At 41.3% G+C, this 24,490-nt stretch overlaps 1 protein-coding gene across 2 annotated transcripts in view; it reads right to left on the minus strand.

The window, feature by feature from the left end:
* Positions 1-24,490, minus strand: part of LOC148326395 (adenylate cyclase type 1-like) — a 29,324-nt gene that overhangs the window by 2,975 nt on the left and 1,859 nt on the right. For both annotated transcript variants that reach the window (XM_088310336.1, XM_088310335.1), the window contains exons 2-14: positions 20,722-20,871; positions 20,313-20,431; positions 15,613-15,724; positions 8,316-8,443; positions 6,928-7,086; positions 6,416-6,557; positions 4,582-4,737; positions 3,141-3,338; positions 2,105-2,202; positions 1,928-2,012; positions 1,317-1,406; positions 982-1,244; positions 497-623 (exon numbers count right to left, since the gene is read on the minus strand). In XM_088310336.1, coding sequence (XP_088166462.1) covers positions 497-623; positions 982-1,244; positions 1,317-1,406; positions 1,928-2,012; positions 2,105-2,202; positions 3,141-3,338; positions 4,582-4,737; positions 6,416-6,557; positions 6,928-7,086; positions 8,316-8,443; positions 15,613-15,724; positions 20,313-20,431; positions 20,722-20,871 — 1,827 coding nt within the window. The remainder of the gene's footprint in view (positions 1-496; positions 624-981; positions 1,245-1,316; positions 1,407-1,927; positions 2,013-2,104; positions 2,203-3,140; positions 3,339-4,581; positions 4,738-6,415; positions 6,558-6,927; positions 7,087-8,315; positions 8,444-15,612; positions 15,725-20,312; positions 20,432-20,721; positions 20,872-24,490) is intronic.

Below are 24,490 nucleotides of genomic sequence, written 5' to 3' on the forward strand. Positions count from 1 at the left end.
GACTCACTGGGCGGGAGGTGAGAGAGAGAGAGAAAGAGAGAGAGAGAGAGAGAAAGAGAGAGAGAGTGATCCGTCGTGCTGATGACATAGTTGGTGTTAGCAACCACAATACCTTCTGAATGCCATATTTTCTTTTTTTTTTACACTTCAATAACATTTTGTTTCAGTTCGAAATCAGATTTATTCTCATGGTGTCGAAAATCGAGACACTTTTGGAGCACACAATAATTCCTTCACATTTTCACCAGCTGAGGTCAGTAAAACGCCTCACTAACTGTTATTCCCATTTTAACTGGTCACGTGCTTATTTCCAACTTCAGCCTCTCACAATGCAAAATCGTCATTTTCCTAATTAAATGGAGCCAAAACAAACATCTTACCCTCATTACTGCCAAAGAACCAAAACATGGCAGGCTTCTAAATACAGGAATATTACATATGTACGATAATTGTCCACTTTTCTGCGTAGCACATTGATAAAGATACGCTGGCTGACCTGCACAGCCCAGAGGAAGTCCAAGCGCAGTTTGAGGTCAAGCTGCCTGGAGTGGAGGGCCAGGGCGCTGACGAAGAGCAACAGAGACAGGATGGGCTCGTAGCCCCGGATGTGGAAGGACCCCCCACTGTGGACGAGAGCGAGGCACAAAGTCAGCACCGGGGCCGGACCACCCAGGAAAAACTACACGGGAGGCTTGAGGCGATCCCCCACACAGTCTACAGCAATCACGTGTTAAATTATACAACAATGTGGAATTCACTTCAGCATTTATGGGATTAATTGTGTGAATGTTGAATTTAAATCAGAAGATTTTATCATTGCAATTAATTCCTGTACATTATCTGACAAAATATGTGGCCATATCAGGAAAGATATGATGTTAATTTTCTTCATATTAACCACTTCTAAATATTGTACTTTTAACACAAAAAAAAATATATAGGAAACGCCCCCACCCCCGCTGAGCTTGGGGCCTCACCCACCCGGCGGTCTTGCGAAAACCGCTGAGCTCCAGCACGGTGACGTAGAGCACCCCCAGCAGGAGCATGAGCGCCATCTTAGGCAGCCAGGAGACGCGCAGGAAGAGCGCCAGGGTGAGCGTGCCCACCGCGCACGACAGGAAGGCGTAGCGGGCGCCCTCGCAGGGCAGCTCGGCCATGGTGCGGTTGGCGCCGCTGTCTGTGTCGATGATGACGATGGAGCTGTTGGCGCTGGCGACACCCCACAACCAAGGCATGCAGCCCACCTGTATGGAGGGCGAAGAAAACTAAACGTGTGCACTTTCTAACGCGATGAACGCAGTTGGTGAGGAACTTACCACACAAGCCTGGGCCACAGCATAGATGAAGAGCACGATGAGAATGCAGAGAGCAGTGCGAATCTGAATGGTCAGGCACCCTGGAAAACACTGATTCACAAAAGCAGGCGAGACTTTTCAGTTGCACTTGAATATTTAAATTATTTTGCAAAATAATTCATACGGATACCGAAAACAAAATAGAAAATTTGATAACGATAAAGTCGGCCTTGCCAGTAGTTGGTATTCTAGAAAACATAAGAAACGGGAAATACAGTGTTTAAATCCAGACCGGAATTCCTTCAAAAATCTTTACGTTAAGTAAATTCTAGAACAGGTGTGGGCAAACTACGGCCCGGGGGCCACATGCGGCCCGTTAAACGTTTTAATCCGGCCCGCCAAACTTGAAAAAAATAAAATGAATAAACCTTGTTGATGTTTTATGTTCAAAATACTGTGGTTTTTTTCAAAGATATATAAATTGTTGAAATGCTTTTTCAAGGTAACCGTGGAAGCACTGATTGACAGCTAAACTGATCGTTCGGAATGAGAATGCCGTAAAGACTTGTCTACTCGTTTGAGAACATGACAATAAAATGTGAAAGAGAAGGAAGTGAAGAAGCTGCACATACCTGTACTCTGGTGATATGCAGGTACATGATACATGCGACCAGGAAACAGATGCAGAAGACGAGCAGCACCAGCACCACTGTGCCCCTGAACCACCACCACCAAATAAATAAATACATAAATTAAAAATAGGTCGAGAAATAATGCAGGGTAGTGTTCGGTGTATGGACAGTACATACTGCGGGATGATGAGAAGATAGACAAGCCCACACAAGGCAGCGAGGATCAGAGACAGAACCACCGCGCTGGTGAAGTACTCATCCGGAACCTGATGGTACTTTTTAGTACCAAAGTAGAGCAGCGAGTGGTCAGTACTAATCATTTGAACTGGCCCAAGTTTGGTGGAAGAGATCTTCCACACAATTGCAGTTGGACACTTTGATATTGTTGGAATAGTTTGCTTTTTAACTGTCAGAAATAGTAGCCAGTTTAAAAAAAAAAAAAAGAGGCGCGTTCACAAAGAGATTCAGAAGCAAAAGAAGAATTATTTTTTGGATAGGTTTTTATTTTATTTTGACTTTTGTTTTAATTCCATTTTTCCTTTTTTAGTCTCTAAAGCATGCTTGTTATTTTTTATTAAATTTTATTCATTTGAAAATGTTTTGTTTTAGTCTCATTTGATTAGTTTTAGTATTAGCTTTATTATAATTTTTTTTTTAATATATGGACTGTTTGTGGCGTGGAAGCTAAAAAAAAATTGAGATTTTTTTCAATGTATTGAACCCTAAAATGAACTACAATTTCAGTCCAAACAACTGTTCGACCTTCTTTCTTCCATATGGCCGTACAGTAATCACAAAATAAATAATTTAACATCATCAATCATTTTAATACGTCAATAAATTAACTGTGAAAGGGCATGTACTGCATGAAATTCATTCAAAAAAATATTTTTCTCTATAGTTAGTGTTATAAAATTCCGTTTAAGTAACATTTTTTTTTTTTAAAAGCATTCTCATGAATTAATAAGTTTTTTTTTTCAATTTTAGTTCTTTTGTGAGATCTAAAATAATCTTGAACAGAAGTCAAAGGCAGATAAATGCCAGCTGGATTCGTCCCCACTTTCCATAATGCTACCATTGGACCGAAACAACAACAAAGAAAAAAGGCAGAACATTGTCACGTTAACATTTTTTTTTTTCTTTGTCACTTCCATGGGAAGTGCCGCTCCAAAGCGAACTGTGCCACTTGGTGTTTTTCTCGAGCACGGCTCACCCTCTGCTCTCGCTCGGAGCACTTGTACATGAGCGTGAGGAAGTTGAGGTCGGCCGTGTCCGACTCGGTCTGCCGGGCCTCGATCAGACGCCCGATGTAACGGTTGACTCGTGTTCTGGGGCTGCTCTGGACCACGTTGGCCTGGTTGGCGTTGGGCCGGTTTCTCATTTTCTGCGGCGCTGTCCTCATGGCCCTCCGCTGTGTGAAAAGACGAAAATGAAGAGAAAGAAGACGAGTTTGCGCAGGCTGCACTTGGGGAGCGTCATCATGCTGGAATACGAGCGGGCCGCCGATTATACTTTGAAATGAAGCCGCCGCCGTCACATTTAACTTCATTAGTGGAGGCACCCTGCTGAGACTAAGTGTCTTTGGCAGCTACAGTGAGGAGAGGTGCAAAATAGTGGGCACCGGAGCAGAACCACAGCGTCTCCGTTTTTGCTTTCTTTTGTCTTTGCTCGTACACAAAGTAGCGTGCAGGCAAACACAAGTATGAGCAGTCGTGTTTAGATTTTTTTTTTGGTTTATTCATCTGAAACAGGGTTGGCCACAATTTTATGCTTAAGTGCAAAATTTGGCTTGTAAAAATGAAGAGACTGATCAGGCTGTTTGTAGATAAGGTAAATAAAATTAATAAATAAAGAAACAGTTTTGCAATTTTGGGAGAAATTTGCATGTGAAGGATCAGTGAAAAAAAATTTGGAATGAATGTGGAATTTTTGGTGGAGCGCAGAAATGTCGGCACGTTGAGAATTATTTTCAAGGTGAATTGAGTGAGGTAAACATATAGAATTTGAAATGCACGTGAATCTGTTTTGTTGAATGTGTCATTGAGAATGAATAGAGACTTTTTTGTGGGGAAATTTATTTGGGGAAAATGCTGTTTCTTTTGGGCAAATCTGTATTTTTGACGTGTGAATTGAATGAAATTAATGTTTGGAAATTCAAACGGGGGATCACGTGAATATGTTTTGTTGAAAGTGGCATTGGGAATAAATTGTGATTTTTTTTTGTGGTTATTATAATGCTGAAAATGTTGAATTTTTGGTCAGTGAGAATTTTTTGGCAGCTTGAAAATCATCACGAATGTGAATTGAATGAGCGGAATGATTGAAATTTCAAATGGAAACAATGTAAATTTGGAATGTTAAATCCGCCATAGGAATGAACAATATTCAAACGTTTTTTCAAATCTCAGCATCACTGGCAATTAATTGGAATATTTTTTTGGTTAAAAAATACTTGCCACTTTGGCATGACGTTTTAGAATATATTGAAATTGGAATGAAGTGAATCACGTGAACGCCTTCATCTTTCACACAATTAAATGAAATCGAAACCTTTGCCCTAGGAATATAAACACGACATTTCTTTGGGTCGATTTGCGCAAAATCAAAGCCAAACAACAACAACAACAAAATCGCAAGCATGTGGGAGTGGTTACCTTATCGCCATCTTCACAGTTCATGACATTGGAGAAGGGGATCTCGGCCTTGAACATCTTTCTGCAGTGCATGAGCTGCACCAGCAAGTAGCACACCGTCTTAAACTTCATCTTTTTGGCCGGCTTGATATCCGACAGAATCAATCCTGGGAAGATCTGCGGGAGATGGGAACGAGGATTTGAAAAAGTCACTCGTACTGGAATGGATGTATTATTGCAGGCGCGCGAGTGTTCACATCATCATGCAGTCGTTATTAGCAGGATTAGGACCTTAACCACAGCGCCAATGTGGGTCAATCCCGCAGGTCATATTATTACTTTTAGCACATCGGAGCTCAGTCATTGAGCTTGAAGGTTAAAATATAATATCGCGTGCTGTTCCACGTGTTCATTTTTACTGCAAAATCTAACCAGAAAAATCAACTGTGCGTTGATCGTAAAAATTTTATTCATAGCAAAAAAAAAAAAAAAACTATACAATTTGATGTCGTTTGCAGAATATTAGAAATGACTTTGCATAATACTGGTAGCTTTTTCTCATATTTTGGTCGGAGATCGACCAGATCTCCAGATGCCACAAGATGGCAGCAAAGCACTTCTTTTGTTGAAATTGAGTGCCTCAACCGACTTCAACATAGTTCCTTGGCACCAAGATGCCGGAAGATGGCAGCAAAGCACTATTTTTCTCCAAAGGAAGTTTCTCAACTCACGTAAACATAGTTCCTGAGCACCCCAATGTCAGAAGATGGCACAAATTCACTAATTTTGTCTAAATGAAGATCCTCCAACTCATGTAAACATAGTTCCTTGGCACCAAGATGCCAGAAAATGGCAGAAAAGCGCTATTTTTGTCTAAATGAAGGTCCTCAACTCACCTCAAAATAGTTCCTCTGCATCAAGGGGACAGAATATGGCAGCAAACACTATTTTTGTCGAAATGAATCATTCCTCACTTCACTTCAACATAGTTTGTTGGCACCGAGATAACAGATGATGTCAGCGAAGCGCTACTTTTGTCTAAATGAACTCTCTCAACTTACTTCAACATTGTTATTTGGCACCAAATCAGCACAAGATGGCAGCAAAAGTACACCTTTTGATGAAATGAAGTTCTCTAACTTACTTCAACGTAGTTCCTTGGCTCCAACATGCTACAAGATGGCATCTAAAAGCAGTTTTAAAGCCTTTTTTGAGGGGCTTGGTTAATGATCGTAGCATCCAAAATTGAACTGTATTGACCTTCAGTCCTTGCACACTGTGTTGAAATCATATCCAACAAAACCACTTATAACAGTCGAGTTCCCGCGAGACTTGCAGTGACAGCACTTCATATTTCCGCCACTAGGGGAGCAGCAGAACATGTGAGACGCGAGCCGCTTGTTGATGTGTTTGCCACACACATGCATGCTCAACTCTGCAAATCTGTGATGAAAGACGCCACAGGCTTCCCCCCCCCACCCTCGTTGAATCCATTACAGACTGGAAGTGACATCATCTGCATATCAAATGTGGAAGAGCGCCATTAGATCACGCTTGATGCTTTACACAACACTCAGGGTTCTTTTTTTTTTCTTTCCTCCTCCAGTGAGAGTTTAGTGCAGGAGAAGCAACCAAAAGATAAGCCTCCTTCTTCAATCGAGCCTCGTCTGACTTTCCATGTGGATTATCTCTGCACAGTACACCCTTGAAGGCATTAAAGGTTCACTCGGGGCCACGGCCTCATAAAGAACACAACTGAAAGTGTGGCACTAGTCATTCACCCCCCCCCCCCCCCCCCCCATCTGGGCCCGGACAAGAACAGCACACGACAGATAGGAAATGTAAAATGGCGCACCTTGCGTCGGTGAGATGGCACGATAAAGAAAGTTTCGATCTGGTGTTTTTGGAGGAAGGCGTTGCGCTCGTGACCGTTTCCCGGCTCCACCTCATAGTCTCCATTCAGGCACTCCAGTGTGGCTCTGGTCACGTGGACCTTCCTGAAAAATAGACCGAAAAAATAAATAAAATAAAATAAAATAGAGCCTGAATGCTTGACTCTCAATATTGAATGCAACATTTTTTGAAGAATTTATGTGAATATTTTTCTCTCATCAGTCCCTCAATAAGTTTTTTCTCTCAGCATTCACACATAGAGTAATATTTCTACCCAATTGTATGAGTATTATTCATTGTATTATTAATTTTTGTTTCTCAGCATTCCACAATAAGTCAGATTTTTTTTCCTCTCAGCATTCACGTATGTAATTTATTTCAATATATTTTCATGCACTATAGCAATTATTGTGAATATACTGTGTATATTTACTGATCTGATTTGTGTCAATATGAACCTTATCCAACACTAACCCAGGCAGTCCGCCGGCTTCCATCACATTGGCGAGAGTGACGTCATTGGACCACACGTCATACTGCCACTTCCTGAGGCCCAGCACGCCGCACAGCACCCGGCCCGTGTGCAGGCCCACACGCATGTTCAGGTTGACTTCCGTGGCCTCCGCCACTGACCTGAGAGTGCGAGCAACACGTTTGATTAAAATGGCAACACATACAGAAATGCACTGCAATATAGTACAGGACAAACAGATTTTGCATTAGTGTAAACCCCCCCGTCCTTCGTGGCGGTTATGTTCCAGACTACCTCGGCAATAAGTGAAATCGGCTTCAGGGAAATAGAATATAAATACTCCTGAGGTAGGTATTATTTTTCTAGTCTTTAAATACACTTTTAAACCACAAACACATTTAAAATTACATTACATCTTGAGAATAAAAACTAAAGCACATCTGAGCAAATGTGTCCACTAAAATGATTTTTAACTATGACTTTAAACAGTACAGCAACAACAATTCAGATGTCCTTTTCTTTCTGAGACGACAATCGGACATTTGCAGACCTGGACAAGGCTTACATTTCTTCAAATGTGCTATAATTTGCTCTTCAATCCCAAAATAGATGTGACCAAAGACGGAGACAGCAACTTGAATCAACGTCCACATCTTCATAGTCAGACTTAAATCAAGATGGATCAAATTAGAAATGATCTTTTTCTGTCCTTCACGCTGGATATGGAGGAGATCCAATGAGAAAGTGCACATTCAAACATTACCAGAAATATAAAGAGAGAGGAAAGCATCCCAAAAGTATCCCACGGGGCAATGGGAATGAAATGTTCTTATACATTTATGAAAACATCCTTCACAAAAAAAAAAAAGTGGAGCGCATCCAGAACCTCCCAATACTGATACAGTTGTATGAGGATCATAGTTTATTTTACTTTATTACACAATATTATAATATTTATATTATAATATTTATATTACAATAAAACACTTGAAAAACACTTGGAAATTACAAAGAAAATCTAAAACTAATACTAAAACTGATATAAATAAAACTATATCGTCTAGCTTAGAAATTAAAAATAGCTATCAAATTTGCCCATAAAAAATAAAATGTAATTGAATCTAGAAAAAAAGTCAAAACACCACACTGAAAAAAGTTTTTGTTGAACGTAAATTGACACAAAATAAAATCATCTGCAGTAGATATATGGTCTCCTTAAAAAAATGTGTCTGGGTCCAGCTAATATTATTTTGCGCAACCACTTAACGAAATAAAAACAACCTCAGTGCAGCTCAGCCTCTGGCACGCCAAAAATAAATTGTAAAGCAAAATCAAATGGCGCTGTCGTGTTTTGAATATTGGCGGCACGGTGGAGCATCCGCTCACTCACGTGATGGTGTCAATCATGTCCAGTCCCATCTCCACGCAGCAGTGGGCGTGGTCCGTCTTGGGCTGCGTCAGGCCCGACACGCAGTAGTAGCAATCGCCCAGGATCTTTATGCGCCGACAGTGGTTCTCCTAGCAACACGCCAACATGACAAATACACGCAGTCATTGGGACAATCGTCGCATATATATGCCGTATAATCATGCATGATCAATGCCGAGCAAGGTCAAACGAGCCTCGGAAAGATTTGATCGGATATCAAAGCTTAAAGGCATCTCAAATGTTGCAAATGATGCATATTTGGCTCGGACATATGGATGTTTTGTATTTCCAAGCACTGTAAAGGCAGCGTGAAGATTCCGTCCCCTCCACGGCCCACTCGATGCAAAGCAAGAAAACAGAACACAAAGCGCCATTATCGGATCGGATGAGCCAGGGGGGGACGCGGGTTACCATTGACGTCGTCGCTCACAAGCCCTTCATTGTCTCCATGGAGGTAATGGGATCACTGGCCGTGCATGCGAAGAGCAACAAAGACTCATAATTATGCACGTTGGAGGCAGCGGGGACGCACGGCGAGGCAGACGGACGCGCTATTTTTAACATGCCAGCCGCCGTGGATAGCGGCGACGGGCCATTTGCATGTTTGGGTGTTGCCGCTGCTCGTGTGGCCGAATTTGCGGAGGCTTAAAAAAAGACAAATGGCCGCTAGTGTATGGGATGTGAAAAAAAAGTGACCCGAAAAACTTTTTTTTTTTTTTAAGATGGAGTACAAGTACAAATAAGATTCCAATGATTATTTTGGTCAAATAAAACAGGCTATTTTTTTGAGCTGGCTCCGCCCACTGGCAAATTCGACCAGGTGCGTGCGTGATGTCACTGTCATCTTCACACTCAGAAGAAGATATAAGAAGATATTTCAACACATTTCCAAGCAACCTTTGAATACATTCTATTGTGTTGTCAGTGAGCCAATCGGGCATCGTCGGGCTATCTCGGGTCAGGTGGCGGATCAGGACCAGATGGCGCTATGGCAACGAGGCGAGGCTGCGGCGAGCGGGGGGAAAGCCCCGGTGCTTAAAGTCTGCCACTCTGTACTTTTCCTTTGCTAATCTCCACTGTGGCTTTAGGATCTGATTGAGAACCCGAGCGAGATTACCGCACGTCGCGTCACGTGAGCCAAGGATGGCCGATCGTGTGAGAGAAGAAAGACGTGAAGAAGACATGTATTTGCTCCCTTTTCATTTTTGGCCATCAAGATGAAATTAATTATCACAATCATAATAGAACACTTCCCCAGGTGGGATGTGGCTGTATAACCTGTAGCCTCACACACACACACACACACACACACACCCCGATCCATATGCATATGGTTGCAAATGAGCACACTCTTCATTGAGCCTCAACAAAGAGGATGACACAAAGCAAGAGGCAAACAAGCTGTAAAATAACGCACACACGCACACACACACCCCCACAAATATGAGCAGATGACAGCAGCAGCAGTGCTATGAGTCACCAATGTTGTTATTTGTTAGAAATCCACACATCCTCCAAGTTTCGGGCCGAAAGCGCCCGAGGAGGGAACCGCGTCTTTGACCGTCGCTGTCGTTTGACTTCCATGTCAATTTCCAGAATGTGATTAAAGCAAGTGGGGACGTCCGTCGGCTAAATTTGTTCGCCATGCGTCAACGCAACTGGGAACTCCATCTGCGCGCTAACGCGCATCTCGTGCAATCATTTTCATGTTATTGCACATGAATTGAAATGAGAGACTTTCGCCTTCTCGGGCTTTGAGCCACTTAGCTTGACGCGCAGTTGAATGAAAGCGTCAATAGAAAATGGGACCTGATTAACAATTTTAGGACAATATTTGGATCACACCAAAAGAAAATTGGGGGTATTGGAAATATATGTTTAACAACACCCCTTATTAAATCAATCATAAATCAAATTTAAAAAAATCATACTGAAGCCAAAAGGTAAGCAGAGCTGCATAGCTAGCACAGAATAGCATTAGCTAAGAGTGTTAACATCTGATGAGCAGCAAATATTATGTGAGGTTGTCAATGTGTGCAGCAGGCCGTATTTGTGTTTGATGGCGATGTGTCAGCTGCATGCGCCACATGGACAGATCAGCAATCGATCAAGTGCCGCCTCTACCAGGAAGGAATTTCACTGTAAATGTTTTATTATTATTTGTCACACTCTGTCTAAGTCTAAAATTGGCTTGTTTGATTTGAGCGGATCTCGCAGCTGTGAGCAGCGAGCACACCGTCGTCCTACGGGAACGTCGGGACTTAACGGTGATCCTTGCATCTGCTCGGGAGGCAAACCCCAAAAGGGCAGTTGGGTTGTGTTTACGCAGAAGATTTCAGCTACTGGCACACAAGCGAGGAGGGGGTAGTTGTTTTAGATTGTCTGAATACAAACGTATAGAAATGTGTGTTTGTCCCCCCAAAAATTTAGGGAAGCAAATTAAAAAAAATAAATAAATAAAAATCATGATTTTTTTTTTCTTCCAGAGAATTACAATTGAAGCTCGCAAGTCTGAAAATTTTATTTTTCATTCCGATTGGCCCAACGTTATTTCTTGTAATTTTTTTTTTTTGGAGGACGGAAACTTTTGTCATCTGAAACACCCTTATTGTGTAATTAGATTTTTTTTTTTTTTTTAAGCCTTCCCCTACACGCACTGTAGAAATAATACGACAACCACGGGAAAATCTGCAGCTGTTTAAGTGTGAACGATAAAGGGGGGTGGGGGGACTTTGCCCCATTCAAAGAGTAAAAAGACAGTCGATGGATACATCATTGAGCCATCTAAAAATGGAAGCGTGAGACAGAGTGCCGAGAGAACCACGGGGCATAACAGACGGCGTTGAGGGAAGTAGGCTGCTGCGTGTCAATCAAGAAGCTGAGAAACTAAGGAGCGGAGGAGTCTGGAAGCTGTGATGCACGGAGGTGTTGTGACAGGAGAGAAAAAGACACACGAGGGCGTCCACAAAAGAGGTAAAGGACAGAAATGGGCAGGCACCTACAGGCATGCAGGCAGTTGGGTGTATATGCAAACACACAAACATGCAACACACCGTCAAAAAAATAAATTAATTACAAAATAACACTTGTAACCACAAAGACGAGACTTTTGAACAGGTGAAATCAGGTCTAAGTTGGTGTGTTGTATAGTTTTTCCAGTGGCGGGCGGTCAAGGCCTTCAAGGCCTTCTCTGCTGGCCAAACATAACCAAGAAATCATGATCTTATTCTTCACATTGATGTCATATTATATCCTGTTATTGAATTTTTTAGGTGAGAGTTTTTATCCAATCAGAATTCAGATAGCTCGTGTTGCCGAGCAGATTTCATCAAATCGGTAGCACGCATTATTTGTCCGAAGCCTTCAGATAGAATCGTGCGGGCATCGGTTCTGTATGAGCTCGGGAGCTTTTACAGTTGCTAGACAGTTGCGATAGCCAATCAGATCACGAGGTGGTTACAGTGAGCCTTCTTGCTGGCCGTTCGTTTTTGTACTGGAAAATGTTTTATATGATTAAGCAATTTAAAAAAAAATGTTACAGTAAATTCAACCTCGTCTCATTGTTCGCCCATTTCCATTTCCTGACATGATTTTACAGCATTTCATTGTCATTTTTTTTTTTTTTTTTCTTTTTGAAGTGGCAGCCAGCGGTATAAATGTCACAGAGCGCTGCAATGAGGATGCCGCTCATCGCAGAAGCTGTTGTTTTGGGTGCCGGACAGCCTGCCGGAGACTCAGCCAAGGAGAGGAAGTGTTTATCGAGTGAGGGGACCAGTTGGCGTGTCAATTTGCACGCTTGGAAATGAAGCAGCATCTCTTCGCGGTGCTGCGAACACTTTGCCATCAATCTGATGTACGACGGCCCAACTTGAGATGTATCGCGTTGTCGCAATGTGGGGTTTTGTTAACAACGATTAGTGTAGTTTTTTTTTTTGTTTTAGGGGGGTGAGGTCCCAAAGCTTTCTCAAGGTGTTAACGCTGCTAATCTTCCGTCTCAGCAGCAGTCAGCAGATTCGGGCGATGGCGCTGAAGAGTTGTAATTACTCACAGCTTGCGTTCCAGTGGGTGGTGGGAATCAAACTGCCGACACTTATCAGCGTGAGTGGGATTCCTGGAAAGACAATTTTGATGTATTCTTTTCCCATGGGGCAAGAAGGACGAGTCGGATTTTAAGAGTCTAAAACTGTGAAACGATGATGGAATTGCATCGATGCCACAAAAAGTTGAATTTTTGAAGTATGATTTGTTTAAGAAAAAATGTGAATTTGAGTAATAAATTGGAATTTTTTAAGAAAAAAAATTACATTACCAGAGAAAAGACACATTTTCTGTTAAGAAAGTCCTAATCGTACAAAAATAATGTTTGTTTTTTTTCCCAACATAAACTGTAAGTAATGTAAGTAATACCATAATTTGTTAAACTTCAAATATTTTATTAGTTTTTTTAAGGGTAGAACAAAGTTGAACATTTTTGACGTGTACATTTTATAACATTTTGTTGAGCTAAAGGTGCAATTTTAAAGTTGCTTTTTTTTTTTTTAAAGAAAAAGTAATAATATTACAGAGAACGCTGATTTGGCACAATCATCGAGAAACCAAACAATGAAAAGTACTAAAAGTGAAAGACATTTTTTAATAAATAGCAACTAGAGGGTGTGTTAAGTGTGCTATAATCCTTGATTCTTAGCATATATTGACATACGTGTGTCACATAGTTTTTTAAAGATACCATAGCCAAACCTTCGAACTGTGAGCCAGACTTGCTAACCACTATTTCCACCGTGTTACCTGCGATTTTTTTTTCTTTTTTTTATCCCCAAAGCAAATAAATCCTATTGTTACAAATTGAAGCTGCCTGAGGAACGTCCAAGAGTCTGGCGTGCGTTACAAAGCGCTCCTTAGGAGGACTCTGTGTTCCTGGCGCGCCTCCCATGCAGCTTGACTGGTCCAGAGAGTGGACAGGTGGTGTGGGGATGGTGCTGGAATGCTCTTACGAGATGACGCCCGGTGGCCATGTGCCATCACCCGCTCTTTGTAAGCAAAAGAAAGAGAAAAAAAAAAAAGAGAGAGAGAAGAAGCGCGCTCGTGCCAGCGGTGACCGCCGCTATGATGAGTCACTGCTCGCCGCCACTTCCTGCCTAAGTGGATCAGAGTGAGGGAGAGCTTCGGGTCGGGGTTAGGCAACGATGTCACATGACGAGCTGCGACCCGTCTATTCAGCTGTCACGAAATGGAAACAACGGCGGAAATATAAACCTGCACATGTCAAAATTGACATGAAACGTGTCAACTAATCTAATGCGGGAGAGACAATTTTCACATTAGTAAAACTTGCCTTGACATTTTCAGTTGACCCAACTTTTTTAAAAACATTTTTACAGCATAAAAAAAACGAAATATTATTAGTCATTTAAAATCTTGACAAATAAATAACACTTTGGAAAGATGAAATGTTTGGCAAATAAAAAAAAATGTTTTGGACAAAGAAGTTAAATATAACTGAACTGTTTCCAGTGGAGTAGCGGTAAACAAATCTACATTCCATTTTTGAGTTTGGTGATTTTGATTCAGGGCTCCGGTCTTGTCATGTTCGCCCTGCACTTGTGTGGGTTTAGCTTTTTTTTTTTTTTTTTTTTTTTTTTTTTTTCTTATGTGTTGCGTTGCCGTGACACATATTCCAATTGGGTCACTTGAAAGCAAAACAAAAAAAAGAAGAAAAAAACAATCTGAATTGTGTCACTTGAAGTGTCAATCAAGCCTTAGTCATTTCTATTGATGCATGTAAACAATCAAGTTAAAAATAGAACCCCGTCAAGCAAAAGTCAAATGACACATTGCGTCCAACATATCTTAAAAGACAGATTGTGCTCCGGCTTCAAACTGGAAATAAAATCAAGCAGCCATTTGGTGCAAATGTATATTTCCAGTGAACTGTTTACAAAAGGGAAGGGCTACAATTTGCAAGTCGATTCTGTCATTTCTCACAACCGGCGTGGAGGAAAAAAATTCAGCCCGAGGCGAGTCCGGACTACATTAGAGTCTTCCTCAAATGAAGCACTCAGTAATCACATTACACATCATAATGCCTTCCAGTATTAACTGTGACACCACGCTGAGCTGACAGCCAAGAGCACTCGACTCATGCACTCGTACACAAAGGGTGCCGAAGCGTTTTCCGATCAGGCGTCATTTCACTTTTGACAAACTCCTCCGGCGGTCATGCTAAATATATGGAGAAAAAAAAATGATACAAACGATTGAACAAGTGTAAGAGATTATCAAACCTCCAAAGTGGGACACTCCAAAAGCTCAACCTAAGAAAATATGCTTCATAATTCAAACAAAGAATTAGGTCCACGATATGCAGTGGTTAAGTGATGATAACCATAGAACAGACAAATGGCGGGCGAGTGAGCACTTCACACGTAGGCCTTCATCGAAGTCCAACTTCGTCCGACTTGAATAAATCCCATAATAATACGATAAATTATGACACCCCGGCTGGACAAATAATATACAGAAAGACACTTAGGCAGTACTGAGTGAGTGTTGGACGACCTAGCTTCTTTCGAAAGGTCCGTTTTGCAAATGGCCGCACAAGTGTATCTGTAATTAAATCCACACTTTTCCCTCCTTCTATTGTGGTTTAAAAAAAAAAAATCAAGAATATATTTCAGATTTTTTTTTCAAATGGTCGCCAGTTACGACTTTCTGTTGTGTTGATTGAGTATAGCGCTGCCCCCTCACAAGTGAGTATCCAATCACAAGACGCGTTCATCACCTTCAACGTCAGGCCAGCGGGTAGGCCTTACTGTCATCAACTCGTGATCTGATTGGCTATCGCAAACTGTCTATCAACGGTAAAAGCCCCCTTGAGACGCAGAACAGATGCCCGCACGATTGTTTCGAAAGGCCTCAGAAAGAATAATGCGTATGAAGTCTGCCTGGCAACACGAGCTAGCTGAATTCTTATTGGATAAAAACACTCACCTAAAAATACAGCACTAGGATGTAATATGACATCAATGTGAAGAATATGATCATGATTTCTTGATTTTGTGCGGCCAACAGAGAAGGCCTTGAAGGCCTTGACCGCTCGCCACTGGTCTTAATTAATGTAAGACTCAGTTGGACATTTTGGTGTTAAAGTGTAGAGTGTTTAATTCTTTGTAGACTAAATTTCAACTGCGAGTGACAAACAAACAGCTTTTAAGCAAGCAGGCATGCACACCGCCACTGAAAATACAAACAGTCTCACCGTCGCAAGTTCGTCGAACTTTCCAAAAAGCTCATTGAGGAGTTTCACCAGTTCCTGGGCGGTGCACTGAGAGGCCAAGCTGGTGAAGCCAACGATGTCCGCAAACAGGATGCTGCCACAGCCATAAAAAAAGAGAGAAAGGGCTTGTTATTGTCATGATATGCTGCCTGATCGGAGTAGCAGCAAGGGAGCTCTTTAAATGACATTTAGAAGGTCAGTTTGAGCAGCAACTTTGGATTTTTAACGGCGAACGAATCAAAGGTGGCAATTAGCGGGCAGCAGAAAAGATTAAAAAGACGGAGGGAGCGAGATAGGGAGAGAGCGAGAAAGCGTCTGCCCCATTTTGACTGGCGGCACAGTGACTGAAAATAGAAGGCAGAGTATTCTCACGGGGATCAAGGTGAAGACGTTTGCAGTTCGAGGAGTCATTCAGGGATATTATGCAGCTGTCAGGACCTTGTTAGTACCGTTGCCACAAAGCAGGACAGTTGACGGTTGTACGGAATTTTGTTGTGAGGCAGCTGAAACAGTCATACTGATTTTTGGGTTAGGGTGGTACAATTGCTCATGACTTTAGTCTGGTCGATAAAGAATAGTGTGTGATGACAAGAATGTTGAGAACAGCTTCCTTTCAAGAAGATGCAGGTCCTAAGTTTAAAAAGTTCTGATCCAACAGCGGCGACGTAACCGAAACACTCAAAGACAATCCGGCAGGTTTTTTTTGTCCCAATTTTGCTCCTTACCGAACGAAAGAACGCAAACGGCCGACTGTCTTCTCGCATCACATAATAAGTTAATGATGAAATTATTTAATTAATTATTTTTACAATTTCAAAAGATCTATATAAAATGTTTATATCACAAAACATCCAAAATATTAGAAAATGTTGAGAAAAATAACAATACACTGTATTTTAAAAAAAATCTGCAATTTTGCGGATGCCTCACTGCAAATATGTGTCAACTGTGACATTTTAAATTGTAATATCACCATTCACCACTAGATGGCAGACATGACTTACACTGAGTCTTACTAAAATAATAATGTTTTAGTGGCTTTCAAATGATATGCAGGACTAACATGGAACTTTAATAATATTTAAAAAATTGTGTGTTTATTTTTGTAAAAATGAATAAATAATAATAATAATAAAAATAATTATAATAAAAAATGCCCAGAATAAGTTTTTTCACTTAATGTTGTTTTGCTGTTCAGCGGTTTTGTGCCACCCTTGAATAAGAACTGCACTATTAAAAATTAAATAAATCAAGAGCACGTATTTCCATATTTAAAACGTCATTTTTGTCATACATTTGGTTGGAAAGTGCGTTGATGTGGCCTCCAAATCGCACTGATGAAAAATTGTGCCCCCCTTCAGCATTTAGTTTGCCCATCTTTTCGATAAAAAAATTGCCACTTTCATTGGACCCTCCATTCCGAGTCAGAAAAATTTCCACGGAGCAGTAACATCTTTGTGCCGTCAGAAAGATGCACGGAAGAAGAGGGCCGTTGGATTAATTAATGCCGACACTTGAATTGACCACCATCTGTGACGGACAAATATTTAGAACGCTGAATGTTGCATTAGCGCAAATCGGCAAACACTTAAGTGTACTGTGAGTACATACAGCGGCCAATAATAGAGCTAAGAACTGGACAAAACCCAAATTGATTTTGAATAGGCAGCCTACACAACACATGTCCCGTTATCTAATCCCTCAAGATAACACAATAGATCCTGTCGCGGGGCCCACTTAAGGCTCCCGGCCAAATCTTGTTTTGTTTTTTTGTTTTTCTATTTCGTTCTTGCTGAAATGAATATTTCCTACTAGCGAGGAATCATTTCAGTGGGGGTATACACACGCTGACAAATGTGAGCATTTTACCCCCGTTGCAATCAAAGCCAACAAAAGCTTGATTATCGGATGTCAGACGAAGATTATCCGGAGTGATTATCTTGGAGTGGGGGGTGTGCTGACGGAGATTTTGCAACCGATGGTTGGAAAACAGTCAGGCCGACAGTTGTACATTGTTATTTTTTCGCACGATTTAAACAGGGGTCACGCAGGCTGACAATCTTGTTTCAGACTGATTCCCTGTTGCGATCAAAGTCAGCACCGGCCCGATCATCGGAGATCTCGAAAAGATTATCTTGAGCGATTAGCCGGTGGTGTGGGATTTTTTTTCCTCCCTGAACAACTGTCAGGCCAATAATTTTATATGTTAAACTTGTTTAAAACTTGCCACACGAACACGAAAAACCAAAATCGAGTTTGCAATCGCAGCGTGTGGTTAGCTTAGCTTCCATTTCTTCTTCTACTGATTTGTTTGTTTGGACCATAGTGCCTCCAACAGGTTAGTCTTGGAATTGCAACAGAAATATCAGGGGTATTTTAACGTGTGTGGTGTGCTGTGTTGCTCGCCTGGAGTACAGCAAACACGATAAGCAAGCAAGGGATTTTCTACTTCACCATGTGTGGTGTCGACACATTAAAAAAAAATTGTTAAAAACGACACACGTCCTCAAAAAAATGTAGCAGGAGAAACATTTTCAGCCATGAAAAAAAGTTTGTTCAAGAGACACTGATGAAACTTTCTTCGTTTATTGTTGTTGTCTTTTTTTTCAATTAAATATTCTCGCATGTTTCGCCTCTGCATAACTTTAAAGGTATTTAAAACCCCGAGATGTAAAAGCTGTATTTAGCACTCGTGTGAACTTGTGATATGCAAAGCTGGCAAAAGACTGGCTGTGGAAATGAGCAATTGTGTGAAGAAATCATTTACTTTGAGCCAATTGGGATTTTTAGGGCGCCTCGGAAATGATTAAAGACAAAGAACGTGCCCTGAACTTATCGTCATATAATATTGCCAAATAAAACTTGTGAAGATTTTCATAATGCAAGCAGAATTTTACTCACGGAGGGTTTTTGTGCCGCTTTGAATGACACTTGACAAAATAATACCGTCAGTGTAATAATGTGTGTGATTTTCTTAAAAAAAATAAATAAATAAGAATAATAATCAGACCTGACCATATTATTGTTTTACAGGAAATTGTCTCAATTTTATTTATTTATTTGTTATGGGGATAGATTGATATTGTAGCTGTTATTCATGTTTAGCGTTCAAGAGGACATACTATGGAAAATTGACTTTTTATCGAAATATTATTATTAGCGCCTGGGAAGTACCTAAAATTGCGGAAGACAAAAAAAAAGAAGCACAATCCAAAATGTGGTCTTTCTTATGCCAAATCTTGTTGGAAAGCAGGAATTTAATCAGATTTTTTTTTTTTAAGCACGTGACCACAACAATATCCGTCTGGCCGGACTCTAATCAGATCATAACGGTGCCCACCTTGGCCGAGCATAATAAAGAAATGCTTGGAGTAAACTGAACCAAGCGTGGTGTCGACTAATTAAAGTCCGCCTGAATGACAAATCCTGTCCGGCGTCCAATATTGGTCGGGATGGGGTGACGGGGGGGGGGGGGGGCTCAATTTGTGAAGGGAGGGACCGCAAGGCACAAACACAATGCAGGGAAGGCCTTTGAAATGGGATCCATATTTCGACAGAGAAGAATCTCGTCGTCTCCGTTGCAACGTGTCCCTTGTAACGTCTCAAAATCGAGGCCAAGCAAACTTTTTTCCTCGCCGCTCTGACAACGAGAGCACTCAAGAAAAGGACCTCAGGTTGCCGTGACCTCGTGAAAAAAAATAATAAATAAATAAATAAAATAAAGAATCTGCAATCCAACATAGAGTACAATGAAGAATGAAGAATTGCTTTGAACAATTTTAATTCATTGAATAAATCACTTAAATTAGCTAACCCGTATGACCTTTCCCCGACTTCGGCTTTACGAGCTGGTAAGAGGAACGATAGTATGTTGATCAACAACACTGAGATGTTTTCTCAGGAGTGCGGCTTTCTGAGAAAGCCAATCATCATTAGCTGACACATCATCTTCTGAATTGACGAGCACAATAATCGGCTTGAGCGTCATTTAAGTTTCTCTTTCTTTTTTCCCTCCAGGGTGCTGCCAAGTCTGGGTGACCTCCGAAGTTGCCCACTAGTGGCCCATTATCCGATTCCTAGCAAGTCTCTAATTGGATCTTTTATGTCAGCGGACGTTGGTTCGCTTCTGTTTAATGATCCAAAACGACAAATCTTTAAATGCACTAAGACAGTTTTAATGCTGGCAGGCAGACATGTCCCAATGCGGGAATTTCCTCGCAGGGCCGAGACGGGTCTGATGTCTCTGTGATACGAATGGACGATCATATCAGAGGCTGCCTTCCCACTGCTTAGTCAGATGTATTAGTAATTTAAAAAAAAAATTTAAGTCATTAACACATGTACAAAATAAGACAAAGATTATGAAATTCAAACCAAAAAAGATTTTTCTCTCTTTTCCAGTGAAACAATACGAAAGGATGAATTAATATAAAACAGTCTTATTGTAGAAATCGTTAAGGGACGAAAAAAATAAAAAATAATTTATCGGAAAAAGAAACATATCGGCAGGGTCTTAATTAAATAGATACAAAACTTGTTTTTATAATGCCTCAATACCGAACAAGCAACCAGAACTGCTCCGAACGCCAGCTGTGTAGCGGGCACCAGAAATAGCGCCTGCTCTCGTCGATGGAAAAGCAGCAAAGGCAAGGAAGTCGCATACGGCCGTGCGGGTGCGTTACCTGACGTTGTCGTGACGCTGGATGTAGATCTTGTGAAAGATCCTTTCTGGCGGCTTCAGGAAGTCCTCCTTCATCTCCATGGCGACGTTCCTGGGCAACAAACTCATGAGGAGGCGCTCCTGGATGCATGATTGTGTGCAAGATAAACAAAAACAACATGAAAACAACGTTCGCGTTACAATACGAGGCTTCATTTCAGTCACCGACCAACTGTGGCTGTTAGCCACTTTGAAATGAACGCGCCTTGACTTAGACGAAAAATAGTAAGAAAACCGGCAAAATCGTGCAATTTCTGAGTAGTAAACGTTGCCGTCGTTGCCGTGGTGTCGCAAAAGTGCACTTAACGCATTTTTGACTCGATTCCTCTCTATTCGTTCGGCAACGGCCAAAACGCTTTTGCGGCATGCACCTGTTTCTCGTTCTCGTCCTCCATGCGAAGTCGCTCTTCTATGCAGTCGCGCGCCTGCAGGAAGGCCTTCCTCTGCGCTCGTTCCGTCAAGATGCGCACAAAAAGGCCCGACAGGTTGACGCTGGTGAACAGCACCGTGTTGGCCACCAACTAACAAGACACAAAAAAAAAAGAAAATATGAATGACTTTGCATACGCTCAGAACAAGTAGAACGGAAGCTGCGGAAGTGCAACTATGTTGTGCTGCTAGCTTGAAATTTGACTAGCCACATTCTGAGCGATCGAAGAGTGACGATCAGACAAAGTTTTCTATGGGAATGCGACATGACGTGAATGCATGAGTGCATGTGTGAGCTGCTTCATCCATCACAGCGGATGACCGCACGCCAGCATGGCTGCTTTCAACCTTGATCCGCCCCTCCTTCGCCGCCCCCCCCCCTCCCACTCCCACATTTCACCAAGGTTGGTTGGCTTTGCACATCGACCAAACGAGAACCTCGCATTCACTTATGCTATACGCACCGTTGATACAAGAGGAAGGAATTTATTCTGTGAATATTTCCAGCTCATTCGTCATGAGTCTTCTGTGTAACCAGAGACAACTTCACAATCTATTACTTGGCCATAATTCCACATTAGTGCTATTCTGGCAATAAATAAACCTCCAGCACCACAGACATGTGCAGTGAATACGAATGGACGTATTTCTCCGCCAAGTATGCCGACGCTCTTTTGTGGCGAGGCTTTAAAGTGCATCAACGGGGGTCGGTGCATGTAGATCACCGCCGTCCGTCCACAAGGACGCGAGCGGTTGACGGTTTTATAAACTCATTCGGCGGAGGAATTACGAGCGAGGCATTAAGGCTCGTGTTTTATTTGCAAATTGCCCCGATAAAGCGTTGCTTTTAATGGATGTCATTTCAAAGCAACTGCATACGTTTAGTGACCGTTTGTTTTGGGAATTATGAGTCGCTGAGGGACGCTTGAGACGTTTTGGAGCGACTTTCACGCGATGACAATGCTTATTTGGGAAATGCAACACAAGCTTGGTGACAATAATGAATTGATCCGACGATTGTGCGGAATTGATGTTTGATTATTCATGTGTTGGAGCAATGGAAGAAAAACGGGGTGCACTACTTGGATGCAGCCAGCAGAGGTGCTGTTGAGTCACTTTTTTAAATATTTTTTGTTGATTGATCATTTTTTACGAAGCATAGAAAAATACTGTAGTAACAAAGGCAGCACACTGGGGAAAAATATATATTTTAGGGGCTAAAATTGCCATTTAAATCATGTCAGTGTTGGTTAGCGCAGCAAATCAAGCAAGTTATTTGTTCCAAAATTATTTGGTGAAATGTGGGAAAGCCAATTTTCACGACAGCAGAATTTAAAACATTGCGTTGAATTTTCCAACGTAAAATGTTGATGTTAGTTGCCTTCAAATTTTGAGTTGACTCAAGTATTTTTTTTTTATTTATCTTTCACAGAGTGTCGTAGTAGTAGCAGTAGAAGCGATGCTTACTCTTAGCTAGTAAATGCCTTGGGCTCGCAACCTCATCTCCTCATCATTTTGACTGTGTGAATGAGTTCCAGTCCAAGCAGCCCTTCGTAAATAGAGAGCGTGTCTTTCGAGGAACTCCTGCTGAAACCGTTTTTCTCACAGCGGAGGACACAGAGTAGAGGTCTGGCAGGCCGGTTCAGTACTGCGGACAGCTCCTTGTAGCGCTTTCGGGAGTAATGCCACAGAAAATACACTTTATTTTGCAAAAGGGAGTGAAACGACAAGACGGGGAGGGATTTGATCAAAACAGTGAACTTCGGCAGACCCGGGCTGCTGCTGAGGCATACAAATAAGAGTGATGGAGAGGGAGAAACCGTGTGACTGTTACCCTGGGGGATATGAATCAGGCCCAAAGGAGATGGCTGGAAAGGAAGGAGTGCGGCGACCTCCTGTCAGCAGAAGCGGAAGTAGGGCAAGTCGGAACTTCGCGCGCCACACCATAAAGCACATTTTCTTAACCAGGCGCGTTTAAAGTGACGAAATAACTCAATAGAAGGACATGTGGAAAAATGGAGGAGAAAAAAAAAGACGTGGAAAAGTGGAAGTGTTGATTCAACTGTTTTGCTTAAGTAAAAGTTACACAAAAAAAAAAACGTTGAAATTTACTTTGGTTTTTAATTTTCATTGACATTATTTACAAATGTTTGGCGTACAAGTAGAAAGTCCACCGAAAATTCATGAATTCAAGCATGCACTCTAAAAAAAAAATCTTGCTTGTTTCTTGCTGTGGATTTTGAGCAGATTGGGTTACTTTCACTTTGGGTTGGGCTAATTATCTTGACCCATCAGGTGACCCCTGACACGGAAAAGTTGCTTCTTCTTATTATTATATGGTTATTAAAATCACATAATTTTTACCCCCAGCTATACTGATAACCTGACTACCCATTACTTGGTAGCTTTAACTCATCAGTGTGGATCAATTTTAACCACTTATTGGATCTTAAGTGCTGTGCGTCAGCCCATTGCATTGGGTACAACACACCCAGCATTGATTTGCTTCCTTTTGGACCCAGCGCTGCACTCCATCAAGAGGGCAAATCAGGGCAAAAGAGATACCAATTCAACTGTTTGATTTTTTTTATTTATAACACAATTTGGCTTGCTTAGTAAATTTAATATCCCCAAAAAAGTTGTGTTGAGGTTTTGACCTCTAAACTGGTTATCTGCTGGATTTATTGATCACTAGGGGCTCCGGTAAGAGAGCACAGAGTCTTCAGCAGGACTCAAGATTTAATCAGCTTTACTGTGCAGATGTGCAGACATGTATACACAATTATATATATACACACAATTAAATATATACACACAATTATATATATATATATATATATATATATATATATATATATATATATATATATATATATATATATATATATATATATATTAGAATTAAAGTAATAAGGAGCACTGGAAGGGAGAGCTGTTAGCCGCTGCGTCTATGCGCGCCGCCATCTTGGAAATATATAAAACCCATCAAACTTCAATTATATATAGACGTTTAAATGTTGTTTTCAATAAACTTCCTTCCTTTTCAGTCTATATTACTCGTATTCGCAAGTTGTCAACGGCTACCTGTTGTACAAGTTAGCTAACCACTGTTGACTATTGAATGCAAACATGAGAATAAAACGAGTGTATAAACAGTATAAACACACACATTATTTTGCTGAAGAAAGCAAGAAGAATATGCTGTCAATCTGAATCAGAATGAATTAGAACAAGTACTCACATCGCCATTGACTACTGCGCCTGACGAACGAAAACGCTAAACAGGAAACGGAAATATGAAGCGACCCTTCAAAATAAAAGACACGCCTTTCAGAATAAGAAGGTTAAACGTCACACATTAAACGACTCGAAGAATTCTTAACAAGTTGGGTCGGTCCCTTTTAACCTAATTTGGGTTATACTGACACGACAGTTTTTAAAGCGTGTGTTCACTATATTTCACCCAATTTGGGTTACTTTTGACCCATCTGTTTTAAGAATTTAGATACTGAAAAAAATCTAGTCAAGTACAGAAAGACCTTATACATATTTCCCAGCCATGCTTTCATGTGAGCAAAGCAGTGACATCAGTCAGTCAAGACAGAGCGAATCATCGCGGCCTGGGCACCCGGTTGCCATGTGTGCTCCTCGGAGGGAAAAGCAAATTGAGATTTGATCAGTTCATCACGCGCTGGGCCGATGACAGCGTAT

The sequence above is a fragment of the Idiotropiscis lumnitzeri genome, chromosome 12, assembly GCF_059441095.1.
Source record: "Idiotropiscis lumnitzeri isolate Australia: NSW breed Sydney's pygmy pipehorse chromosome 12, RoL_Ilum_1.0, whole genome shotgun sequence".
NCBI classification, from domain to species: Eukaryota; Metazoa; Chordata; class Actinopteri; order Syngnathiformes; family Syngnathidae; genus Idiotropiscis; species Idiotropiscis lumnitzeri.